Source organism: Hipposideros armiger, unplaced genomic scaffold (assembly GCF_001890085.2).
Source record: "Hipposideros armiger isolate ML-2016 unplaced genomic scaffold, ASM189008v1 scaffold_94, whole genome shotgun sequence".
Lineage (NCBI taxonomy): Eukaryota > Metazoa > Chordata > Mammalia > Chiroptera > Hipposideridae > Hipposideros > Hipposideros armiger.
Genome location: NW_017731444.1, coordinates 3,582,221 through 3,604,181, shown reverse-complemented (window position 1 = coordinate 3,604,181; position 21,961 = coordinate 3,582,221). Strand labels below are relative to the sequence as shown.

Sequence of the window (21,961 nt, the reverse complement as noted above, 5' to 3'; positions counted from 1 at the left end):
CCTTCCAGAACACAAAGACATTCCCCTCCACCTTTAAACAACAAGACAACACTGTCCAAAGTGCATTGTTCTGCACCTTACTTTTTTTTCCCCTTACTCTTTCTTGGAAATAATTTCATATCAGTACATAGAGAGCTACATCATTCTTATTTATGGCTGCATGGTATTCTATTGTCTGCATGAGCCAGCCGCTAATCACTGAACATTTTGTTTATTTCTAATCTCTTGTTATTAAAACAAATCCATGATTTTTCTTGCACGCCCACCATTTCCACTTGTGTGAGTAAAAATGTAGGAGAAGTTCCTGGCAGTGGAATTGTTGCACCAAAGGGTCTGTGCATTTAAAATATTGATAGATATTGTTATATGGGGTTTTTACCAACTTACCCTCCCACCCGCAATGTATAAGAGTGCCTGTTTCCTCATACCTATACCTACAAGGTAAGTGATTAAACTTTCCAAACTTTGCCAGTCTAGTAACTAAAAAATGTTTTCTCAATGCAGTATTAATTTGCATTTTTCTTATTATGAGTGAGGATGAACATCTCGTCATATGTTTCAGAGTCATTTGTACTTTCTTTTCTGTGAGTTATACAAATAATTTGCCTGTTTTTTTATTGGGCTCTGGGTCTTTACGACTTATTTGAATTTCCTCTTTACACATCATAGGCACTATCTCTGTCTGCATGATATATTTCAAAAACAATTTTTTTAAACAAGTTGCTTTTAGACAGAAATGAGAAGTTTCTGCAGGTCATATCATTTTTTTGTGCATCAGTGCAGGGCCACCCAAGGGCTAAGGGAGCAGCTGTACCATGTAGAGTTCTAGAAGGCGATTCTAGGACCTAGAAGTAGGGGTGGGGATGGGGGAGGTGGGGTGGGCAGGGAGGAAGTTGTTAGCTCTTGCGCTAGATGGAAAGGGCTGTCATAGAAGACACTGAAAGTCCCCATTGCAGAAAGTGGGCAAGGGTTTGTGCCTAAAACACTTTGCCTCTCATTTAAAATGTCTGAGAATAGACAAGTCAGAAATGAGAGGACACATCATTGGGGCTGTCAATTTCTGATCATTTAAGCCTGATTGGTTGGTTACTGCATCTGGAAGCACCAAGTAACATTACTTAATAGCTATTAAACTCCTTAGAATGTAAGCTCCTTGAGGCCAGGGTTCAAGTGCTAAAAAAAAATGGGTGGATGGATGGATCTAATAAAAGGATTTGAGAGGCTGCTGTTTTCTGAACCAGGAGGGAGCCCTCTTCTCCTTCCTCTCCTTTGGAACCTGCCCTCTCCTCCTCCTTCCTCTTCCTCTATCTAAGATGCTAAGGTCTTAGCGTCTCTCATTTGGTCATCATTCTAGCCCCTTACCCCATTCCCCAGCACCCAGCCTGTCCTCTACTGTCTAGTCAACCTTCCTCTCCAAGCAGCTAGAGTCACTTCTGGAAAATGCAAGCTCATTACATCACTCGCCATTACCAACTCTTCCTAGCCTGCCCTTAAAGGACCTTCTAAATCTGCCTTCTCCTCTGTTTCCTCTCTCACATACCACATGATCCTTCAGCAACAATAATGGTCCCACTTGTTGAACACTTACTATATGTACTTTTACATGGATTATCTTGTTTAAGCCTCATAACAATATGTGAGATCTATGAGGGTAATGCCATTATCATCCTCATTTTATAGATAAGAAAACCAAGATCCAGAGACATTTAGGGGCTTACTCAAGGCCACCCAACTAGCAGATGTCAGAGTGGTATTCAAAACTCACTCAGCCTGACCCCGGGGTGGAGCGTATAACCACTGCACTGGAACCAACTGGTCACCAGTCTCAGAGTGTGCCAGGCTACTTTGAGCAACCTGGCCTTTGCCTGGAGGCTTCCCCTCCCCCTTGTATTGTCTATCTGCCAAAAATCTTGCTCATCCTTCAAAGTCTTGTTCCTAAGTCGCCTCCCCTGCAAAAGCCTTTTCTCCCTTCCCCAGAAAGAGCTGGTTCTCACTCTCTGATATTACAATTGAGAACTTTCTGCTGTGATTACTTGGGGACCTGCCTCCCATCAAGCCGGGAGCCCCCCAGTGGGGAAGGACTGTTTTTTATTTCCCTCTGGTGTCTAACACAGTGTCTGGAAGAGAGTGGGCACTCTGTCAATGTTTGGTGACTGAATGACAATGGCCCCAAGACTCGTCCCCAACACACAGTTGTGAAGCATGGCTAGGAGTCTCTAGTTGGAAGCCAAGAAGGGAGTCAGAAGTTGTAGGGTCCCAAAGTGAGAGGGGCTTAGTGTAAGGAGGAGGCTGGAGACAATTTCACTAACTTCATCACTTGTCCATGGGGCAGGACTGTCCCCAGGGGATCCAGCTGTTTGGGAAGTTCCATCCTTACTACACCCCCCTACAGGCCTTTGGGAATCAGCTGCCCCACCTCCTGGTGGTTTCCCCATCTTGCAGTGCCAGGAACTGAACCATGATGGGAAGCGATCCTGGACACTACAGGAGGAAGTGTGCACACAGTCCTCATGCTCAGAGCCTGGGCCCTTTGGACCTCAGTAACTAGGGGTTACATGGCTTTGGTAACAGGGTAGTTCCGGGGTGGGTGGGGACTTCCTCAGGGTATGAGGGAAATTGCTCCATCACCAGAGTTGTAGGATAAGAAACATCTCAGTGCCTCCCTCTTAGCAGCCTTGTCACTGTGCCCTGGCTAAGGCTGTGTTTGATCCTCTTGCAAAGCCCTCGGGCCTTTAAGAGGGATCTCGAGCTCTTTGGCTCCTGCCCATAGCCAACTGACTCCTACCTCTATGACTGACTCACTCAGGAACTTACTAAGACTCCCCGTATCCTCAGGTCCAAATTCTTCAGTCTGTGATCACTATATCCCAAAGGCTGGTAGACAGGATAGCAGAGCAGCTAGGACCATGGGCTCTGGGGTTAGCCAGATAGGGGTCTAAATCCAAGCTTTCTGGGTTACCTTGGGTCATTCACTTCACCTCCTTGAGCTCCACTTCTCTCATCCTTAAAATGGGGATAAATAGACTTAAAAACATCCAAAATAAAGATTTGTTCACTGGAACAAATTTATTCCAAGGAAAGTACCCTAGACCAGTGGTTCTCAAAGTGTGGTTCCTGAAGCATCAGTATCACCTGAATACTTGTTAGAAATGCAAATTCTTAGGCCTCATGGTTGCTCTATTGAGCCAGAACCTTGTGGGTGGGGTTTAGCAATCTGTGTTTTAGCAAGCCTTCCAGGAGATTCTGTTGCAAGCTAAAGTTTGAGAACCACTTCCACAGATAAACTGAACAGATGGGCAGTGTACTAGCAGGAAATATCTGGAATAGCAACAGCCAACAAGGGATTCATATTTAAAATATATAAGCTACTCCTGCAAATCAACAAGAAAAAGACAGGAACCCCCATAGATAGTGGGCAAAAGTTCACAGACAATTCACTGAAGGGGAAGCTCAAATGCCTGGCAAGTATAGGAGGAGGTTCTGAATCTCAGGATCAACAGAGAAATGCAAGTGAGATGTCGCCTTGCCACCCAAACTGTAGGCAAAAATTACCAAGTCAGATAATGTAAAAGCTGATGGAAATGCGAGAAGAGACAGCATCCTTCACATGTTGCTAGTGGAGCCATTCTAGCAGAATTTAGTAAAGTTTAAAACCTATATATGCCCTGTGATCTATTCTACTCTTGGGTATAGAGCCCAAAGAAATTTTCACATAGCCTCATAAGGGTCACGCACCAAGATGTTCATCACAATGTTGTTTGTGGTAAGAGGGAGTTGGGAACAACCTGAGTGTCCATCACTGGGGGAATGGATATATAAAACAGTGGATGCTCACCTTGGAATATTTTGTAATCATTCGATGCAATAAGCTAGACTTTCCAATAACAACACGGGTAGATCGTAAAAATATATTATAGAGTGAAAAAAGCAACAGAAGGAGATCCTTACCCAGTACCATTCATGTGTAAACGCGCAAAGAATTTTGTATTTCTGTCCAGGGACATATACCAACACATAGGAGTGGGTGCCTGTGGTGGGCAGGAGGAGTGTAGGGAATGTATGGACAGAGGCAGAAAATAAAGCACAACAACAGCAGAAGCGCCTTGCGCAGACCAGTTATGAAGGCATGACCATTTTCCACAAACTGAGTGTGAATCAACTCTCTGGACCTGAAGCTCTGATAATAATAACATGGTTTTAAATTTGGTAATAATAGTGCCTACCTTACGGTAAGTACCATATGGCTGGCCATAGAAGGCTCTGTCAAGTTTTACCATAAATTTTCGCTCTTCTATGCGAGCCTCTGGCCTCCTCTCAGGGTTTGTTCCTTTTAGCCTCCAAGCTTTTGCTTGGGCTGTGCCGAGTGCTGTCCTTATGCTGACTTCTGTCCCTCTCCAACCCTGCCTTCAGGTTTTGTTGACTACATCAGACCCCCAAGAAGGCTGTCTGTGGAGTCTTGGGTACTTTTCATTTGGGGTTCAAGCATGAAGCCAGGCTGTAATGAAGCTGTGAGGGGCAAGTCCTATTTCCTCTTCCCAAACTGTGCTGAGGGTCTTCTTCCATCTCACCCCCACCTCTGTTTCCACCCCATTGCACACAGGGAAAGGACAGGTGAACTGAGTCAGGGAGCGTTAGACCTGGAAGGGAGCAGCATTTATTGAGTGTCTATCACGTGCCAGACCCAGCACTAAGGTCTTGACCTTCGTTAATGCCCATGACCACCCTGTGAGGTAGGTGGGACCCACCTCATGGGACAGATGAGGAGAGCGGAGGCACAGAGGCTAGGACACTAACCAGACACAGACCTAGGTCTGTCTGGCTCCAAATCCAAGATCTGTATAAGCAACTTGTTTGGAGTCTTAGGGCCAGGCCTGGGATTCAGATCACGCTCCTCTGAGTCAACTCTCAGTAGAGAAAAGCCTCTACTTCACAGCGATGATTCAATTATTGCCACCAGGAGAGGGCAGACCCTTCCATTTAGAGCCTTGAAAAGACCCTCAACACAACTTAGGACAGTCAGTTTGAGGTAACATCTAAAGAGAATCAGGAGATTCCCTCAAGTCCCTTTCCCTTTATTTATTTTTTTAAAGACTTTATTGGGGGATTGGGGCAGGGGAACACTGTGTCTTTCCAGGACCCATCAGCTCCAAGTCAAGTTGTCCTTCAATCTTAGTTGTGGAGGGCGCAGCTCAGCTCCAAGTCCAGTCGCAGCTTTCAATCTAGTTGCGGGTGTGTGTGTGTGTGTGGGGGGAAGCGTGCAGCCCTCCATCCCAGCGGGAATCGAACTGTCAGAGCTCGCGCTCTAACCAACTGAGCCACTCCGCCGGCCCCCTTTTCTTTTTTTTAAAACGGTTTCTCAAACTGTAGAGTAGGAGGAACAGAAGTCTCTGGGCTCTGGGAAGTCTTTTCTCAGTCGGCCAGCAGGTGGAGCCCACTCATCACCTCTCCCTTGGCCTCCAGAAAGTTGCCGGAGTCGGGGAAGGAGGGTGTGTCCTGGTGGCCGAGACTCCCGGCTAGTGGGACAAAAGAGGACACAGCCTCTCCCCGGCAGGCAGAGGGGCTGGCTGAGCCCTGTGCGACTGCCTAGGACTTGAGGGTCTCGTCCCCTGCAGGGCATTCTCGGTACTGCAGAGACTGGAGCCCCGAGGGCGGGGTCCTGGTCAGGGTGTGAGTCTCCGTCCAGACTAGGGATGGAGACGGCAGGCAGACGTGAGGCTCAGAGGCGGGATTGCGGGGCCACCCACTCCAGGCCCTCCGCCTTGGCGGCGGCCACAGGCTACAGGTAGTTGTCTTCATCCGCCTCTCCCCCGCCCGGGGAGCCCCGGGGCTCCTCGTCCGTGCTGTCGTCGTCGTCTGGAGCCAGCGCCTCGATGTCATGCGTGATGTCAGCCAGCAGCCGGTGAAAGGCCTGTGCTTCGGGCCGCTGAGCCGCGCCGTCATAGCTGCGCACGGCAGAGGCGGACGTGGAGCTCATGCTGCGCTTGATGCGGCCGAAGCTGTCAGTGAGGATGCCACCCTCGCGGATGCCCACGCCCTCCAGGAAGCCCTCGAAGTAGCCGATGTCCTGGTCCGGGATGAAGGGCCGCATCCCTATGGGGCCGAAGAGCAGGTGACTCCTCAGGGTTCAGCCCCTTCCCCTCCCACAGAGGAATCACCTTCACTGGAGATCTGAGTTCAAATCCTGCCCCTACCACTCACTGGCTGTGTGGCTTTGCATAATACCTTGATTCTCTGAGCCAGAAAAAAATGACATAACTCTAGGCACACAGTTACATGCTCACTGCATATTAGCTTATTATTATTACAATTGTTATACTCCCATTAGTTGTGTGACCCTCATTAAATAACTACTCTGAGCCTTAATTTTCTCCCCTGTGAAAATGAGATAACCCGGTAGGGATGTGAGGATTATATAAGGTACTACTTAGCACATACTGAGTGCTCCATAAAAGTTGCTCATTTTTCTTCCATCTCTACTTACTAGCTATGACTTCAGTATTTTACTTTGTTTCTTTGAGCCTCAGTTTCTTCAACTGCAAAATGGGGGCAAATAGTTTCTACTTCCTAAAACTGAGGACATTCAGTGAGATGATGCTTGGCACATGGTAACTGCCAAATATATGTTAGCTTATTAATAGTATTCCTGTTGTTATTTTTATTGGCCCTCCTTACTAGCTGTGTGATCTTGAACAAGTTCCTTAGCCTCTCTGAGCCTCAGCTTCCTCATGGGTAAGATAGGAAGAATCATTCCCTCTTCCAGCTTTGCTGTGAAGATGAAATGGCTATACCAGTGCTCTGTTCTTATTGGCTCTGTGACTGCAGGCAAGCCCCTTCCTCTCTTTGCAACTTGGTCTCCTCATATGCTCCATGGATCTCATGATCTTGGCCTAATCAGAGGCTGAAGGATAAGGAATAAACACTCCCAGTCTAGTGCCTGACCAGGAATGTCATGGACCATGTAGGGGTCTTGGCTGACCCTTAAGGAGTGGGGCAGGGGGCTCACCAAGGAGGAGGAACTTGCGCCGGTCTCCATAGAGCTTCAGCAGGCCGGAGCAATAATCCTGGATGGGCAGCCCCAGCCGGTACTCCCGCAGCAGCTGTGCGAACTGCTGGATCTCAGTGGGCCCCAGCTTACTCCGCAACTGTGGGGACACTGTTTAGATCAATCCCAGAGATCAATCCCAGGAAGCAACCCCCACCCAAACCCTACCTAAAAGTCCCAGAGCCCACTCTAAGGACATATTTGGTCCAGCCCTCCTTTGACAATGCTGGCTGACGTTAGTTTAGGCCCTTCAACAAGCTGGCCTTCGTTTACTCTCCTAACCTCATGTCTTACCCTGACCTCTGGGGTCTTATGCTTCAGTCACGTCCAGGATTATTCACGATTCCTGAAATACCCCATGTTTTCTCCAGCCTCCAGGCCTTTGCTTGTGCTGTTTGCACTGGTGCCCCAGCTCACCGTGACCATGTAATCCTGTAACTGCTCTAGGCCCAGGCCGCTGTGGTCGCTGCCGCTGCAGTGGGAGCCATGGAAAGAGGGTGTGGACGTGCCGCTGTAACATGCTTCAAATGTGTCCTGGGAGCCATTGCTGCAGGGACAGGCAGAAAGTGGTCCTCACTCACCTCCCTCCAGCTCCTCCCTTGCCGCAGGTGGAAGGTGGGAGGGCACAGCTGCCAGTGCTCTGGGCCTGAGGCCTCATCCCAGGCTCCATTTTCGCCTTTAAGGACACACATTTTCTGGCCCCTGGCTGCCTCTCAAGCCTCTTTTCACCTTTGTTCTCTGTGCTCAGGCCACCCTGCCTTCTCTCTTTTTCTTTAATACTCCCAAGTACCTCTTCTCCTATGGGTCTTTGTACATGCTGTTCCCATGTCCTAGAATGTCTCTCTTCCTCTATCTGTTGCTCAGCTAATTCTTATTCATCATTAGATCTTAAATGTCACCTTCTTAGGAAAATTTTCCTCGATCCCCCCAGACTAGGTTAGACCCTCTGTGAAATGCGGTCACAAAGTCTACAAGTCTGCTCATAACGTGCAAGGACTTTCCAGATCTCCCCACCAAGCATCCTCTCTGACCACCCTCTCCCTTCCACCCTCTGTCACAGCCACAGTGGCCTCCTGGCTGCCCCTCAAACACACCCAGCTTTGTCCTGCTTCAGAATCCTTGCACTTGCTGTTCCCTCTACCTGGAGCACTCCTCCTCCAGGCCTCAGTTCAAGTATCGTCAGCTGAGAGGCCCTTCTGACTCCCCAGCTGAGGTCATGTCCCCACAGCCTCTTTCTCAGCATTCTGAGCTTGTCTTTCAGTGCTTATTATCATTAATGCTTATTACTATTAAATAATGACTTCGCTGTGTCCTGTGCTAGACTGTAAACCATGCACGAGCTGGGACCTTGGTTTTCTTCATTTGTTGAACACCTACTATGTGCCAAGCATAGGTCTCGTCATTGTCTCATTCCCCACTGTATCCCTAGCATACAGTATGGTGCCTGGCACACAGTGTGTACTCAATAAATATTGCTTAATAAAAAGTCAACCTGCTTCCTGGTCTTTATGTTGTCCCAGAACCATCTTCCATTACCTACAGGGAAGCAGTGTAGCTTAGTGGCAATATATACATATATATTTTTTAAATCCTACATTTTCTAGTTTTGCTAGTTGTGGTGATGTGGCCAAGTTCTGGCCAATGAGATGTAAGCAGGAGTCATTAGAGCAGCGGTTCTCAACCTGTGGGTCACGACTCCTTTGGGGGTCGAACGACCCTTTCACAGGGGTCGCCTAAGACCATCGGAAAACAAAAAGATATTTACATTACGATTCAGAACAGTAGCAAAATTACAGTTATAGAGTAGCAACGAAAATAATTTTATGGTTGGGGGTCACCACAACATGAGGAACTGTATTAAGGGGCCGCGGCATTAGGAAGGTTGAGAACCGCTGCCATTAGAGGATGTTTGGAGACCTGGAATTCCTGCAAAGCTCTTTAAAGAGGCCCCTGCATGCTGCCATGATGGCTGGGGCTATAGCCACCCTTGAGGCATGAGGTGGCCTTGAAAATGGCCAACTTGTTTAAGCTACTCTTTTTTTTTTTAAAGGGTTTTCTATTACATGGAGCCAAAACTAAAGTAAACAAAAATGATTTTTTTGGCATTAGCTGTGATTTTGGGCTCTGCAGGCCATTGTGTCTGTTTGACTGGGAAAGAATCATAGGCCTATGTGGGTCCACTTCTGGGTTCTGGTTGCACACTAGGTCTCTCAGGGGTGTGGATCCCATGAGCTCATAAGAGCTCAGTTTACCTCCCATCCTCAGTGCTCAGTGTCTCAGCACAAATCAAGGTGGGGTCACTTTCTCCCACTCTTTCTTGCCCAAAGAGGTCTCAAAAATGCCTAGAAAAGCAACCCTGTTTATGCACGGGTGGGGAGGGGAAGAGTGGGTAATACCCACAAGGAGCTGCAGCAGCTGAAGTCAGCGTCGTAGGCATAAGTCCCGTCGGTTCGGCAGCTCTCACCTGGAAACAGCAGACAGAGTGTTAGAGATGGCAAAGCAGGGACCAGCATCCCCGGCTCCTGAGACCCCAACTTCAGCCCCCACCCTGGGGTTGGGATGATGGCTGGAGAGCGCATATGGCCTTGTAAGCTACTGTAAGAGTGTTAGTTTTTACTCTGAGTGAAATGGGTAGCGACTGGAAGCTTCTGACCATGATTCCTGCCCTTCCCCCCAACACACAGTCAACCTTGGGTAACTCACCTCCCATCTCCTGGCCCTCAACTTTTCCAGCATTGGGACAATCCCATCTTCCTGCCTACCTCATGGGGGTCATGGGTATAGCAGATGAGGGAAGAGGTGAGGGTCTATTTTGGTAAACTATGTGTTTGAGCTGAGACAAAAAAGAACATTGAGAGGGAAGGAACTCAAAATCTTGAGAGGAAAGAAGTACCCTTTACAGAGAGAGCTTGCTCTGTACCTAGTCCCGGCGTCTCACTGAATCCGGGTACAAGCTTTGCCTTTTGATCTTGGCTCACTCAGTGTCACTGCCTCAGGACACTTCCCTGACTTTCCAGGGGTGGACAGTTCCTCATTATATGTTCTCATAGCATAGAGTATGTGGTTACATTGTATTTGCGTAACTATTTGCTTACTGTCGGACTACTTCAGCAATGCAAGCAAGCCTCGTGAGGGCAGGGCCACATCTAATTTTGCTCACCAGTATATCCTGGTAATTAGCAGGATCAGACACACAGTCCCTACTCAATGCATATATGCTGAATGAATGAATTTCTTGAAATATTTGTTAAATTATCTCATTTATTTGCCTATCGTCCTTGTGATGGTTGATGAACTATCCCAGCTTCCCAAACCACAGTTCCCACAGATGGGAGTGCCTCCAGAAGTAAAGAGCAGGCTCTATGTTGCTGGAACTATGCAAACAGAGATCTATGTTGAAAGGGCTGTGGCTGTGGAAATTTACTCAGGGGCCTTGAAGGCAGCATGGGGAGAAAAGCTGTGGCAGACAGAAGCTTTAGAATCAGACACACCTGGGTTTGAATCCTGACTCTGTCACTTACTACTAGCTGTGTGAACTTAAACAATTTATTGACTACTCTGGGCCTTAATGTCATCATCTGTAAAATTGGAATCATAAGTCCTCAGACAGTTCTTTCATCCATTCAAAAAATACTTCTTGAGCATCTGTGATGTCCCTGGTCCCGCACTAGGCACAGGGATACAGTGGCAAACAGGATAGACACGGTTGCTAAGAGGATTAAATGAGACTTAGCACATTGATACTGTCTTGGCACATAGTTTGTGCTCAGTAAATGCCCCTATTGGTCTCATTCTCGTTCTAGCCCTTGATTGCATTCAAAGATGGGTCTGGAAATCTTGGCTTTGACCTACTTCCCTAAAGGGACTAGCCAGCTCAGTAAACACACAATGCATGTGCATAGGTTTCGCAAAAGCAGACACCAAAAACAAAAGGGAGAGAGAAAAGTTCAGCTCTGCAGGGCTTGTTCTGAACGTGACAACCGGAACATCTGAAGAAGCTATGAAAACTGACATTTTCTTTTAATCTAGATCAGGGGTACATTGTAATTGCAGTAGAGATCAGGACCCCTAAAGGCTTTCATTGGCCTAAATCCTGGGGCATTCCCCCCTCCCAGACTTTTGGAATGTTTCACAGGAGGGAAGGCCAGGAATTCAATTACTCACTGCGGCTGCAGAGCCATGGCCGTTCGGGTGTGGATGTGTAATGGTAGCCGGCCCGGTCCACACACTCAATGCTCTGGTCCCCATAGATGATCTGGAAGACCTGACAGATGAGGGCGCAGGACTCCTCGGCAGCATCCTGGCCCAGGGAGAAGGACAGAGCTCAGGCCCTCTCCAGTGACCAGGATGTCCCTGCTTTCTAAAACACAGTATGAGGAGTCTCACAGAGGCGCGCGCGCACACACACACACACACACACACACACACACACACACATATGGAGGCCTTTAAATTGACTTTGAGGATATTTCCCATCAAAATTATATGGCCTTTTTATAGAATCCAGTGATGATTCTAACCCTTCTGTCCTGAAAATAGCATACAAGCACTCCCAATTTCTGGGGGATTCATGAACCCTCCTGAAGTTTATCTAAAATAGGTCCTAATTTATTTATTTATTTTTAATTTTTTTAGCTGAGCCATCCTGCCACCTGTTGGCAGCTCAACGGCAGCTCAGCTTGGGCCGGGAATTGAACCGCCATTGCTCAGAGCTCAAACTCTTGAGCGAGCTCTTAACCAACTGAGCCACTCGGCCGGCCCTAGTCCTAATTTATTTTAATTTACAGGTAGGAAGCTGAGACCCAAAGAGGTAGCGTGCTTATCCAGGACTAGAACCCAGGTCTCCTAATACCTAGTAGGTAGAAGAAAAATTAAACGTGTGAACATTTGAGGCTCAACATAGTTACTACTGCCAGATGCCATATTTAGATATGAGCTTCTGGAGCGCCCAGGGCATAAGTGGAAGCAGGATAAATGCATAGACTTCAGTCTCTAATAAAAGCAAGGAATTTAAGTTCTTGGGTGAGATCTTTTGGAGATTGCAAATTTGAGGAAGAATTTGCCTCTTAATGTCTTCAAGCAAGAGACACAAAAAGACCATAATTGATGAAGAGACCATCTCCATGAAGGCATTTCCTTTTGCGAATCTAAAAAACACCCAGGGTGTAAATTAAAATGTAGCCCTGGATAGATATTTTGGGTTGGGGGAACGTACTAATCATTAAACCAAAATCGAGCCTTACAATAACCTACAAAATGGACAAGAAAGAGAGGGTCCTTATTTTATAGTTAAAGACACAGAGGCTTACATGGCTTGCCCAGGCTCACACAGCAGGCTTGTGGCATTGGTTAATATTGGCACCCAGATTTTGTGACTAACTCCTGTACCCTCCTTGGGACCACAATGTTTCAGATAAAAGGCCAGAGGCTAAGGTACTCCTGGAAAACAACTCTTCATTTATTTATTTATTTTACAAATTCTCATTTTGTTAACTGTGTGACAGGTACTGGAACAGGCTCTGGGGTCTCAGAGGTGAATTGGTTGAGGTGTGTACCCTAAAGCCCTCACAGTCCAGTGGGATAAACAGGGCACAAACTCACTTTCCCTATGGAAAATGGATCTCCTCCCTAATTATCACTGCAACCTGCTTTCTTTCTTCTTGGTTTCCATCACAGGTATAATAATCTGATTGACTTGATCTACTCATTTAATATTTATTGAGTACCTATGATGTGCCAGGCACTGTTCTAGGAGCCAGAAATACCACAGTGAACCACCCAGCACACACAGGTCTCTTGCACTCTACAAGGAGACCAATCTGGCTGGAGTGGAGTGAATAAAGGGGAAGAGTGGAAAGAGATGAGGCCAGAGAGGAAATGGGAATGATGGTTGGAACCACTATAAGGTGAATGGCCTTATAAGCAGTTTTAAGGACCTTAGCTTTTACTCCAAATGAAAAGGGGAGCTGAAAGATTTTGAGCAGTGACACAATGTGACTTAAGTGTTAATAGGACTGCTCTGACCATGTGGGGGAACAGATTGTAAGCAAGAGCCAAACCAGTGAGGGGTGACTGCATGATTCAGATGATAGAAGATGGGGCATGGACCTAGGTGGGGACAGTGGCGAGTGGAGAGAAGCAGATGGGTTTGGATTTATATTTTAAAAACAGGGCCAAGGGCCAGCCGAGTGGCGCGTTGGTTAAGAGCTGGCTTGGGACGCCAGCTCTGAGCATCAGGGCCCGGGTTCAGATCCCACATGAGGGCCAGTGACGCCGCGTCCTCTACAGCTAAGATGGTGAACAACAGCTCGACCTGGAGCTGGGCTCCCGTGAGTTGCCGGCAACAGCGTAGGCTGCAGTGGGCTGCCATAAGCTACCGTGAGTGGCCGGCAGCCAGCGTGAGCTGTCAAGAGCCTCTGTGAGTGGCCATCCAGAGGCCGGCGACCAATCTGCCTCATCCAGGAAGAGCGCAATGATAATCCCAACATGGGCCAGTGAAGCAACATCCTCCACAAATAGACTGAAGAACAAAAGGACAGCAACTTGTCTATTCCCCTTCCCTGATTCCCCAACGCTGTTCCCCTCCCCCAACTCCCCAATAAAATCTTAAAAAAAAAAAAAAGAATGAGAGCAAGACGTCTCGAATAATTAAAAAACAAAACAAGGGCTGGGCGAGTGGCGTGATGGTTAAGAACTGGCTTGGGGCCAGAGGGCCCCGGTTCGGATCCCACATATGAGGGCCAGTGACACTGCCCTCCACAGCTAAGATGCTGAACAACAGCTCAGCCTGGAGCTGGGCTGCCGTGAGTCGCTGGGGACGGCGTAGGCTGCAGCCCCTGTGGCAGTGGGTTGCCATGGGTTTACAAAGAAAAAACACAAAAAAAACAGGGCCAAGATGATTTGTTGACAGAGTGGATATGGGCTGTGTGAAAGAGAGGGGAGCCAAGGATCACTGCAAGGTTTTGTTATGAGCAACAGAAGGACAGGGCTGCCATTAATCAAGATAAGGAAGCCAAGGGAGAAGCAGGTTTAGGGGAGAAGATTGGGGGCTCAGCTTTGAATGTGTTAGGTTTGAGAAGGTCATTAGCCCTTCAGAGGGCTGAGTAGAGAAACATGTCCAGAGATTTGGTGAGAAACTTTGGGGGAATGCTCAGTGTTTTAAATGCCCGGAGACTAGAGGAGATCACCTAGAAATGAGTGTAAAGGAGAGGAGAGGCTCAAGGACTATGCCTGGAGCAGTCCAACCTGTAGAGCCCGCAAAGGAGAAACCAGCTCCTGAGAAGGAGCAGCCAGGAAGGTAGGAAGAAAACTAGGAGAATGTGGCGAGCTGGAAGCCAAATGAGAAACTGTTTCCAGGGAAAAGCCAGTCAGCTCTGGAGCCCGTGTTTACTGGTCATTATCCATCTATCCCTCTGGATGGGCACCATGTCTGCTTTATTCACCCCAGTTTATATACAGAGTCGGGGCTCCCTGGGTCAGAGGAAAAGCCTAGAAGGCTCAGGGCTTGAAGGCGTCTGCCGGACTGTGCGCTCCCTACCGGAGGACACCAAATATGTCTTATCTCTATCCACAGCACCTAGCCCAATGTCTAGCACAAGCTGGTGCTCAATAAACATGGCCAAGTGAATAAAAGCAATGTGAATGTGGAGGATGGGGTGGGGAGGGGCGGAGAGGGTAGGCAAAGCAAGAGTGACAGAAAGGCTTCTCTGCCTTGGGTGACAGACAGTCACCAAGAGTACAGGCTCTGAACTTCCTGGGTCCCAATGTTGAAATCACCACCTGCTTCCTGCGTGACCTTGCACAAGTTACTTAGCCTCTGGGTGAGGTTTCTTCTCTACAGAATGGGATGGCTGAACTATTTGCTTCTAGGAGATCCTGTGAGAATGAAATAAGTTAATGCTGGTTCTGTGTCCAGCATGGGTTGGCATTCGATTTATGCCAGTGATTAGTGTCCTCATGATTGTCACTGTGGTAGTGCGGATATTGATGACATTGGAGAAGGAACAGGATTGAAGAAGGGGTTAGATCAAGTCTGTTTTAGCCATAGTGAGTTTTCAATGCACTGGGACAGCAAGGGGGAAGTGTCCGAAGGGGTCCAAGGTTGGAGTTCAGAAGCCTTTTGGTATCATGGGCACAAAGGAAGTACCTGAATCAATCCTGGGTAGGGCGGCAGGAGGGAGTAGTAAAGAGGCCAGGGTAGACCCCCAGGAACCTCGTGAATGGGGTGGGGTGGGGTGGGGTGAGCGGCGCCCTCCCATCGAGGACGTGCCCGGGAGGCAGGGCGCAGTGGGACAGGGTGCCCTTGGGCTCACCCTGTTGGCCACAGCCAGGATGACGAGGTTGCAGTAGGCGTCTGGGCTGGGGTCCTGCGGGTCGAGAGGGTTGGTGCCCGGGTGGCGCCGCTCCCAGCTGCCGCCGCCGCCCGCCTGCCTCCTCTCCCAGCTGCCGCCCGGCTTGCCCGCGCTGCCGCCGCCGCCACCATGCCGCCGTTCCCAGCTGCCGCTGAACGTCTGCCGCCGCTCCCAGCTGCCGGACGCCCGGGGCCCCACGCGCTGGCGCTCCAGGCTGCCGCCGCCGCCGCCACCAGCCCGGGCCTCGGCGCCCGCGCCCCCGCCCCACGCCATCCGCCAGTCTAGGCTGCAGATGGTGTGGCGCCGCTCGGTGGTGCCCACCCGCCGCTTCTCGGGAGCCGCGCCCGGCGGGCCCGGGTCACGCCCTGCGCCGCCAGGGCTGGCGTCTACACCGGCCGGCACTGGGTCCACGCCCAGACCTAGGAGAGGCCGGGTGGCCGTCAGGCGCAGGAGATCAGGCTAAGAGCACCCTCCTGAAGCCAGCCAGGGGACCTGACCCGGCCTCCTAGAGGTCGGGCCGCGCCTGGCCCGGTCCCTGGCCTCAGGCCTCACCCCTGGCTTCAAAGTTCTGAGGCCAGCCCCGCCCCCACACCGCGTCCTTACTATCCAGCCTCGCCCCCGGCTCCACTCCTGCTTTTGGCTCCGCTAGCTGCACCCACCCACCTCACCCCACCTCGACGCCCCTGACATCTGTGGTGGTCAAGTTGTCCCTCCCTTTGTACCCTTAACTCGGACCCTGCCCCTAGCTTCAAGGTGCCCTCCTTGGATTCCGGCTTCGCCTCTACCTCGCGCCTGGCCTCAGGTCTCGCCACGAGTTTGGTGTGATCTGACAGCTCTCACCAGCTACCCCAGCCCCGAGCCCCGCCCCCTGCGTATGGCCCCACCCCTAGGTCGGACTCCGCCCTCGTCCGCCGTTCCACCCCTACCCTCGGAGCGCAGCAGCCACGCCTCCCTTCACCACACCTCCCTTCACCACGCCCTTTAAATCCACGCCCTGCCCTGACCTCAGGACCCCTGACTTCTCTACCCTAGGATAGTGGGTCAGGCCACCCCACTCTTCAACATCAACCTTGGGCTTGGTCTTATTGCATATGGCCGTGGCCTGCTCCTAGTTTCTGGGTAGGGTAGTCAGGCTATTTCCATCATCCATCATCCAGCCTCAGGCCCCGCCCCTGACCCAGTCACATCTATTTCCAAGACTAGACGTGGAGCCCTTTCTCTCCTTCACCTCTTCACCTGTTCCTTGGCAGGCCCCTCCCGCTGTACCTGTCTTAAGCACCAGCAGGTGCAGCGCGTCGTCCTGCAGGTAGGAGGCGGCGGCGATCTCGTGAGTGGGGATACGCAGGATGAGCTCCTCGTTGTCACGCCAGGTGAGCAGCAGGCAGCGGGCCGACAGGCTCAGGATGCTGTCCTGCTCCGCCGTGGTCTTCAGCGGCAGCTCCTTCAACTGCTGCGGGGGTAGGTCGGATCTCCTGAGTTCCCCCTGGCCTTGGGGGCGGGGCGGCGGGAGAAGGGGACAAGACCCCGCCCTCTCCCTTCCCCAGAGCCTCACCCTGGCCGTGTCCAGCAGCTGCAGGAGTTCGTCCCGGCTGGAGGGGTTCAACGAGGAGGTCACCCAGGTGAGGTGGCCTAGGAACTGGATGGGAAACAGGGGTGGGGTGGGGAGAGTGGTGGAAGAAGGGCAGAGAGAAGTCATCCTGAAGCCTTGGAGGACCCTGACCTCCTCACTGACGCGGTGCTGGTAGACTGAGATAGAAGTATCTGAATTAATAGTAAAAGCCTGATAATAACTGTTATTGAGCCGGCCATAGCAGCCAGACACAGTCCTGAGAGCTTTATGTACATTCACTCATTCATCCTCACTTTAAGGACTAGGAAACTAAGGCACAGCAAAGATAAATAGCATGCTCAATATTATATTCTAGAAAGGGCAAAAGTGGACTCCACACACCAGAGCCCACACTCTCACTGTTAGCTTATATTGCCTGAACACATCGGTATTTAGCTACAACAGTAGGAAAAGTCACTATAATAGCTCAGAATGACTGACCACCTGTGAATTCCCGCTTGGCCTGAGTGGCTCTGTCCATCCCAAGCACCAGTGTCGACTGACAGTGCAAGCCACTCACCCTCTTTATGATCTCGTTGCAGAAGTTAAATGGAAAGGGAAGACTGTTGTATGAAATTAGTATATAATTTTGTCAGAAAAACTATGTCCCAAATCAATAAATGAATTCTTCAGTCATTCTTAATAACAACATTATCACTTAACTTTAGTGTTATTCCATCAATATAATAATCAGCTTTTTTCATTATTTTTAGTTTTATTCTTCTAGTTGAGTTTCACTAATCACGTTTTCCTCTCTCTCTCTTTTTAAATTCTCGATGAAACTTAAGTCTCCAGTTTTTAAATGGATTTATTCGTTAGCTTTTCTCTCCCTAGAGGGTTGCCAGATAAAATACAAGATGCCAGTTAATTTTGAATGTCACATAAACAACAGACACTTTTTTAGTTTGTTCTTTTAGTATTTTTAGTTTCATGCAGTATTGGGACATATATTAATACTAAAAAAGGACTCATTGTTTATCTGACATTCAAATTTAACTGGGCAGCATGTTTTTGCTAAATCTGGCACTCCTACCCCTGTATCGATTTTTCTTGGGTAATCAGGACTCTTCATTGCTCCTTCATGATGCTCATGAAATAGAAGTAAAGCCCTTGAGTGGCCTAAGTTCCCTGTGGCTTGCTGAACTAGATTCCTTTAACCTGGACACTGAGTAACAATAGTACTGCAGTAAAACCTCACAGGAAAGTATGGCTTTTTAGTGCACAGAGCACTTTCCCATGTGCTCTTCCCTGGGGGTAGGTTCTGAGCCCTGTGTTGAAGTGGGAGCACTGAGGCAGGGCAGGTAGAAATTGCATGCTAAGTAAGGGTCCGTAGCCTAAGGCAGGGGCGAGGGTTCCTCTTTCGCCTGGGACTCCCCTGGAATGAGACAAGGCTGGTCACGGGTTGAAGTGGTCTCTCCTGATGGGGTCCGGGATACGCTACCCCAAAATATGGCACCTTTTGGCATACTGAATATCCTAAGCTGAAGGAGTTTTTGAGAAAATGGCATAATCACAAAGGTCACTCTGACCTCCCCACTCACCCTTCCCTGAAAGCGGGAGATAAACCTCCCAGGTGAAAGGTACACTCCCTGCACCAGGAGGAAGAGACAGAAGATTTCGGCCCGAGAAGGCTATATAAGCAAACCTTGTTATTTCTTCATCATTTACTACCCCTAGTCCTAACCCCTCTTGCCTTGTCAGTTCTTCACAAATGTATTGTTTCTTTATCAAAAAGGTATAAAAGCTTCCTGCTCTGGTCACTTCTTGGGGTCTTCATTTTCTTGTGAAGGCCCCCATGGACAAGTACAACTTTAATAAAATGTGTATGCTTTTCTCCTGTGAATATTTGTCAGTTTAATGTTCAGACCCAGCCAGGGACCCTAAGAAAGTTGAGGGAAACTTTTTCTTCCCCTATACTCTTCACCCCAAGATTGTGCCCACCCCTTCTCCTCATCCCGCACCCACCTTAACCTCTTTCTCCAGGTAGTCACATAGCAGGATCTGGGGGTCGATGAGGTAGTCAGGGGGATAAAGGGGCATGGAGTGCAGGGGGCGGCGGCTCACGCTGCTCCTAAAGGCTGCCCGACGAGCCGCCTTGGGGAACACCAGCCTCCGGATAGGGGATACGAAGCCCTGGGGAAAGTGCGGGGATAACATTGATAACAGCAACTGACTTTATAGAGCACTTACCAAGCTCAGAATTTTACTTACATTACCAAATTTAATTCTCACAAAAACTACGGAATGGGTACCTCGGTAATCTCCGTTTTACAGGTAGAAAAACTAAGTCTCAGAGAGGGCACTAGCTGATAAGCTCACCAGCTAGTAGTGGTAAAACTAATTGCTTACCCTGGGCCGTCTGGCTCCAAAACCTCCCTTCTAAACACCCAGGTGAGGAGTAGGGGCCCTGCCAAGACCCTGGCTGGGGCAACTACAGAAAAATACTAAGATTCCATGCAGCTGGGTGGTGGGTGCATAATTTGTGAAGCTCTTCTCTGTGCTTTCCTAAAAATTAGAAATAGTGAATAAGTACATTTAAGTATAATTCAGCGGGCACCTGCATTAAAAAAAAAAAAGGCTAGGAGCAAGTTTAAAGGTGCAAATTCCAGGGTTCCAGCTCAGCCCAACAGAATCCAGTTCTCACAGGAAAGTCTGAGCACTACTCTAGAGCAGCAGTTCTCAGTGTGTGGTAACTGGATGACCGCCACCAGCGGCAGCGGCAACATCACCTGGGAACTTGAGAGAAATGGACGTTCTTGCACTCCATCTCAGACCTGATGGATCAGAGCCTGGGGGTGAGACCCCATGATCCATGTTTCAAACAAGTGTTCCTGGTGATTCTGCTGCACCAAGTTTTAAAACCAATGTCGTGGAGCCTGGATGGAGTATATGGAAGCTCGGAGAAATGAGAACAAACAACCTCATTGGAAAGGGTATTCCAGCATGAGGCTTTAAGGACCAGATAAGCACATGTCTAGAGAAGCTGTGTGGAGTCTGCTGTGGCTGAATTATGATATCAACAAGTCATAGAGTCCCTGATTGCCAGCTATGGAGCTGGGACTTTATCCTGGGTATGTGTGAGTGGGCTGGAGAGGTAAATGTTTTGTCTGCGGCCCTGAATGGCCCAACCCTGCTCACGTCTCCAGCCTCATTTTACCCCACACTGCCCCTCACGTCTGCCCTCCAGCCAAAGGGCTGCCATCTTTCAGTCCTTCCCCCTTGCTACGTTCATTCCCACTGCAGAGCTTCTGCACATGCTAGTCCTCTGCCTGAAACACTCTTCCCCATCCCCTTTCCTTCCACCCATCACATCTCAGCTCAAACTGACAGTCTCAGGCTGGGTCCCCTAATATCCTGTCTTCCAGCACTGTATATGGAACATTTTATGCAATGTTGCATTAATTGCTTTGTTAAAAAAAATTAATAGTTGCTTCCCCCACTAGACTGTGAGCTCCAGGGAGGGAGCAGGGACCTTGACTGGCTTTGCTCATCACTGCATCATCACCAGCACCAGGCATAGTGCCTGGGACATAACAGGTGCTCAGTAAATATCTGTAGAAGGAATGGATCCAGAGAAACATGCACATCCATCTTGGCTCCTTTCTGAGTCCTTGTGATTTAAGAGGGAGTCTTTTGGAACAGCCTGACCTAGGTTTCCTGGGAGAAGAGGGCTTGGTGGGGCCGAGAGTGGGAGTTGGAACCCGAGGGGCTCCCTGAATTGCAGACGAGATGCCCAGAGAACCAGACTAGAAAACTTCTTAGAGTCAGGAAGGAGTGGGGACCTAAGGGGTGGAGGAAATAACCCCTAGGCTGAAGCGTTAGGAGCTGGCTCTGGTATAAAGACAGGGAGTGGCAGACTAGACTGGAACCCAGCAGGGGATCAGGTATGTGTCTCAATCCTGAACAGGCAGCCTCACAGCACAGAATTGCCCTGGCTGAGGTCTTGTCTGGGAAGGGAGGGAGCAGGGGAATGAGTCTGTTGGTTGTCTGTCCCTCTGGCTGAGAAGCTGCAGGAAGGAACCCCCCCAAGAACACCAGGGAAGGAGGCTGGGACTATCTCCCAAACAAATCTGTCTGGCTGGGTTTCCCTGGAAGGTGCCTGTCTGTCTGTCTGCACATTGCAAGGGTGGCAGAGGCCACTGAGAGCAGGAGGAGACAGGTTAAGGAGTTTGGAGCCCAAATGTCTGGCTGTCCAAGGGTGGGGAGGAAGGTCCTTCCAAATGGGAAAAAAGGCCCTACCTATGCCCTCACTGCCCATCACCCCCACCCGAGACTTCCCATGTCCCCAGCTCTGGGGACATTTCTCTGCCCTGCATCCCTCCAAACCTCCCACCTACCTTTTTCCCTTTCTTGACTTCATATTCCATGGTGAATCGTCCCTTCTACTCCTGCCACCCTGCTGGCCACCCCCTCCACCCTCTCCCCCCACACAGTTCCTTTGTTCTTTTTCCTGCCTGGTCGGAAACTCCACCAGCCCTGGAGTTCCTGCCCCTCCTGTCTGATAGTGAGCAGAGGTGGAGGGGGTTGGATGCAGCCCTGGGACCCCTCAGCTGAACAGTGGAAGCCCAGATAGAGCAACTGACCTGGGGAGACAACCTCAAGGCCGCTAGCCAGAGGCTTGCTATGGAGGGGGCGTGGGAGCTGAATAAGGCTGGGGAAGGGTTCCCTACATGTGGAGTCAGAAAATCCCAAATTCTGCTACTTCTGTCGCTGACCTTGCTGTGTGACCTTGGTAAGGCACGTCAGTTACCCCTTTCACGGCCTCAGTTTCTACCTCTCAACTATAAATTGGGAATAAACATTGCCTCTCTCTCTGGGCTGCTGTGGTGAGAACTAAATGAAAGAGTAAGTAGAACAGTACGTCCTAAACTATAGAATGCTGTGTTGAAGCAAGTCATGATTTTAAAAATTAATTATTACTATTAAGGAAGGCAGTATGCATGAGCTTCGGAGACAGGT

General features: G+C 49.5%; 1 protein-coding gene across 2 annotated transcripts; it reads right to left on the bottom strand.

The window, feature by feature from the left end:
- Positions 1-5,177: 5,177 nt before the first annotated feature.
- CCM2L (CCM2 like scaffold protein) lies at positions 5,178-21,424 on the bottom strand. 2 transcript variants are annotated; one of them, XM_019645652.1, is made up of 10 exons: positions 21,340-21,424; positions 18,968-19,135; positions 16,946-17,029; positions 16,660-16,843; positions 15,355-15,812; positions 11,207-11,342; positions 9,443-9,506; positions 7,460-7,589; positions 7,004-7,142; positions 5,178-6,090 (listed from the first exon to the last, which is right to left on the bottom strand). In XM_019645652.1, the coding sequence occupies exons 1-10, from the start codon at positions 21,367-21,369 to the stop codon at positions 5,777-5,779; spliced, it is 1,707 nt and encodes a 568-aa protein (XP_019501197.1). In that variant the 5' UTR covers positions 21,370-21,424; the 3' UTR covers positions 5,178-5,776. The 2 variants fall into 2 exon arrangements, with proteins under 2 accessions (XP_019501197.1, XP_019501198.1); XM_019645653.1 differs by having other exon boundaries at positions 16,660-16,840.
- Between the last annotated feature and the right edge of the window lie 537 nt (positions 21,425-21,961).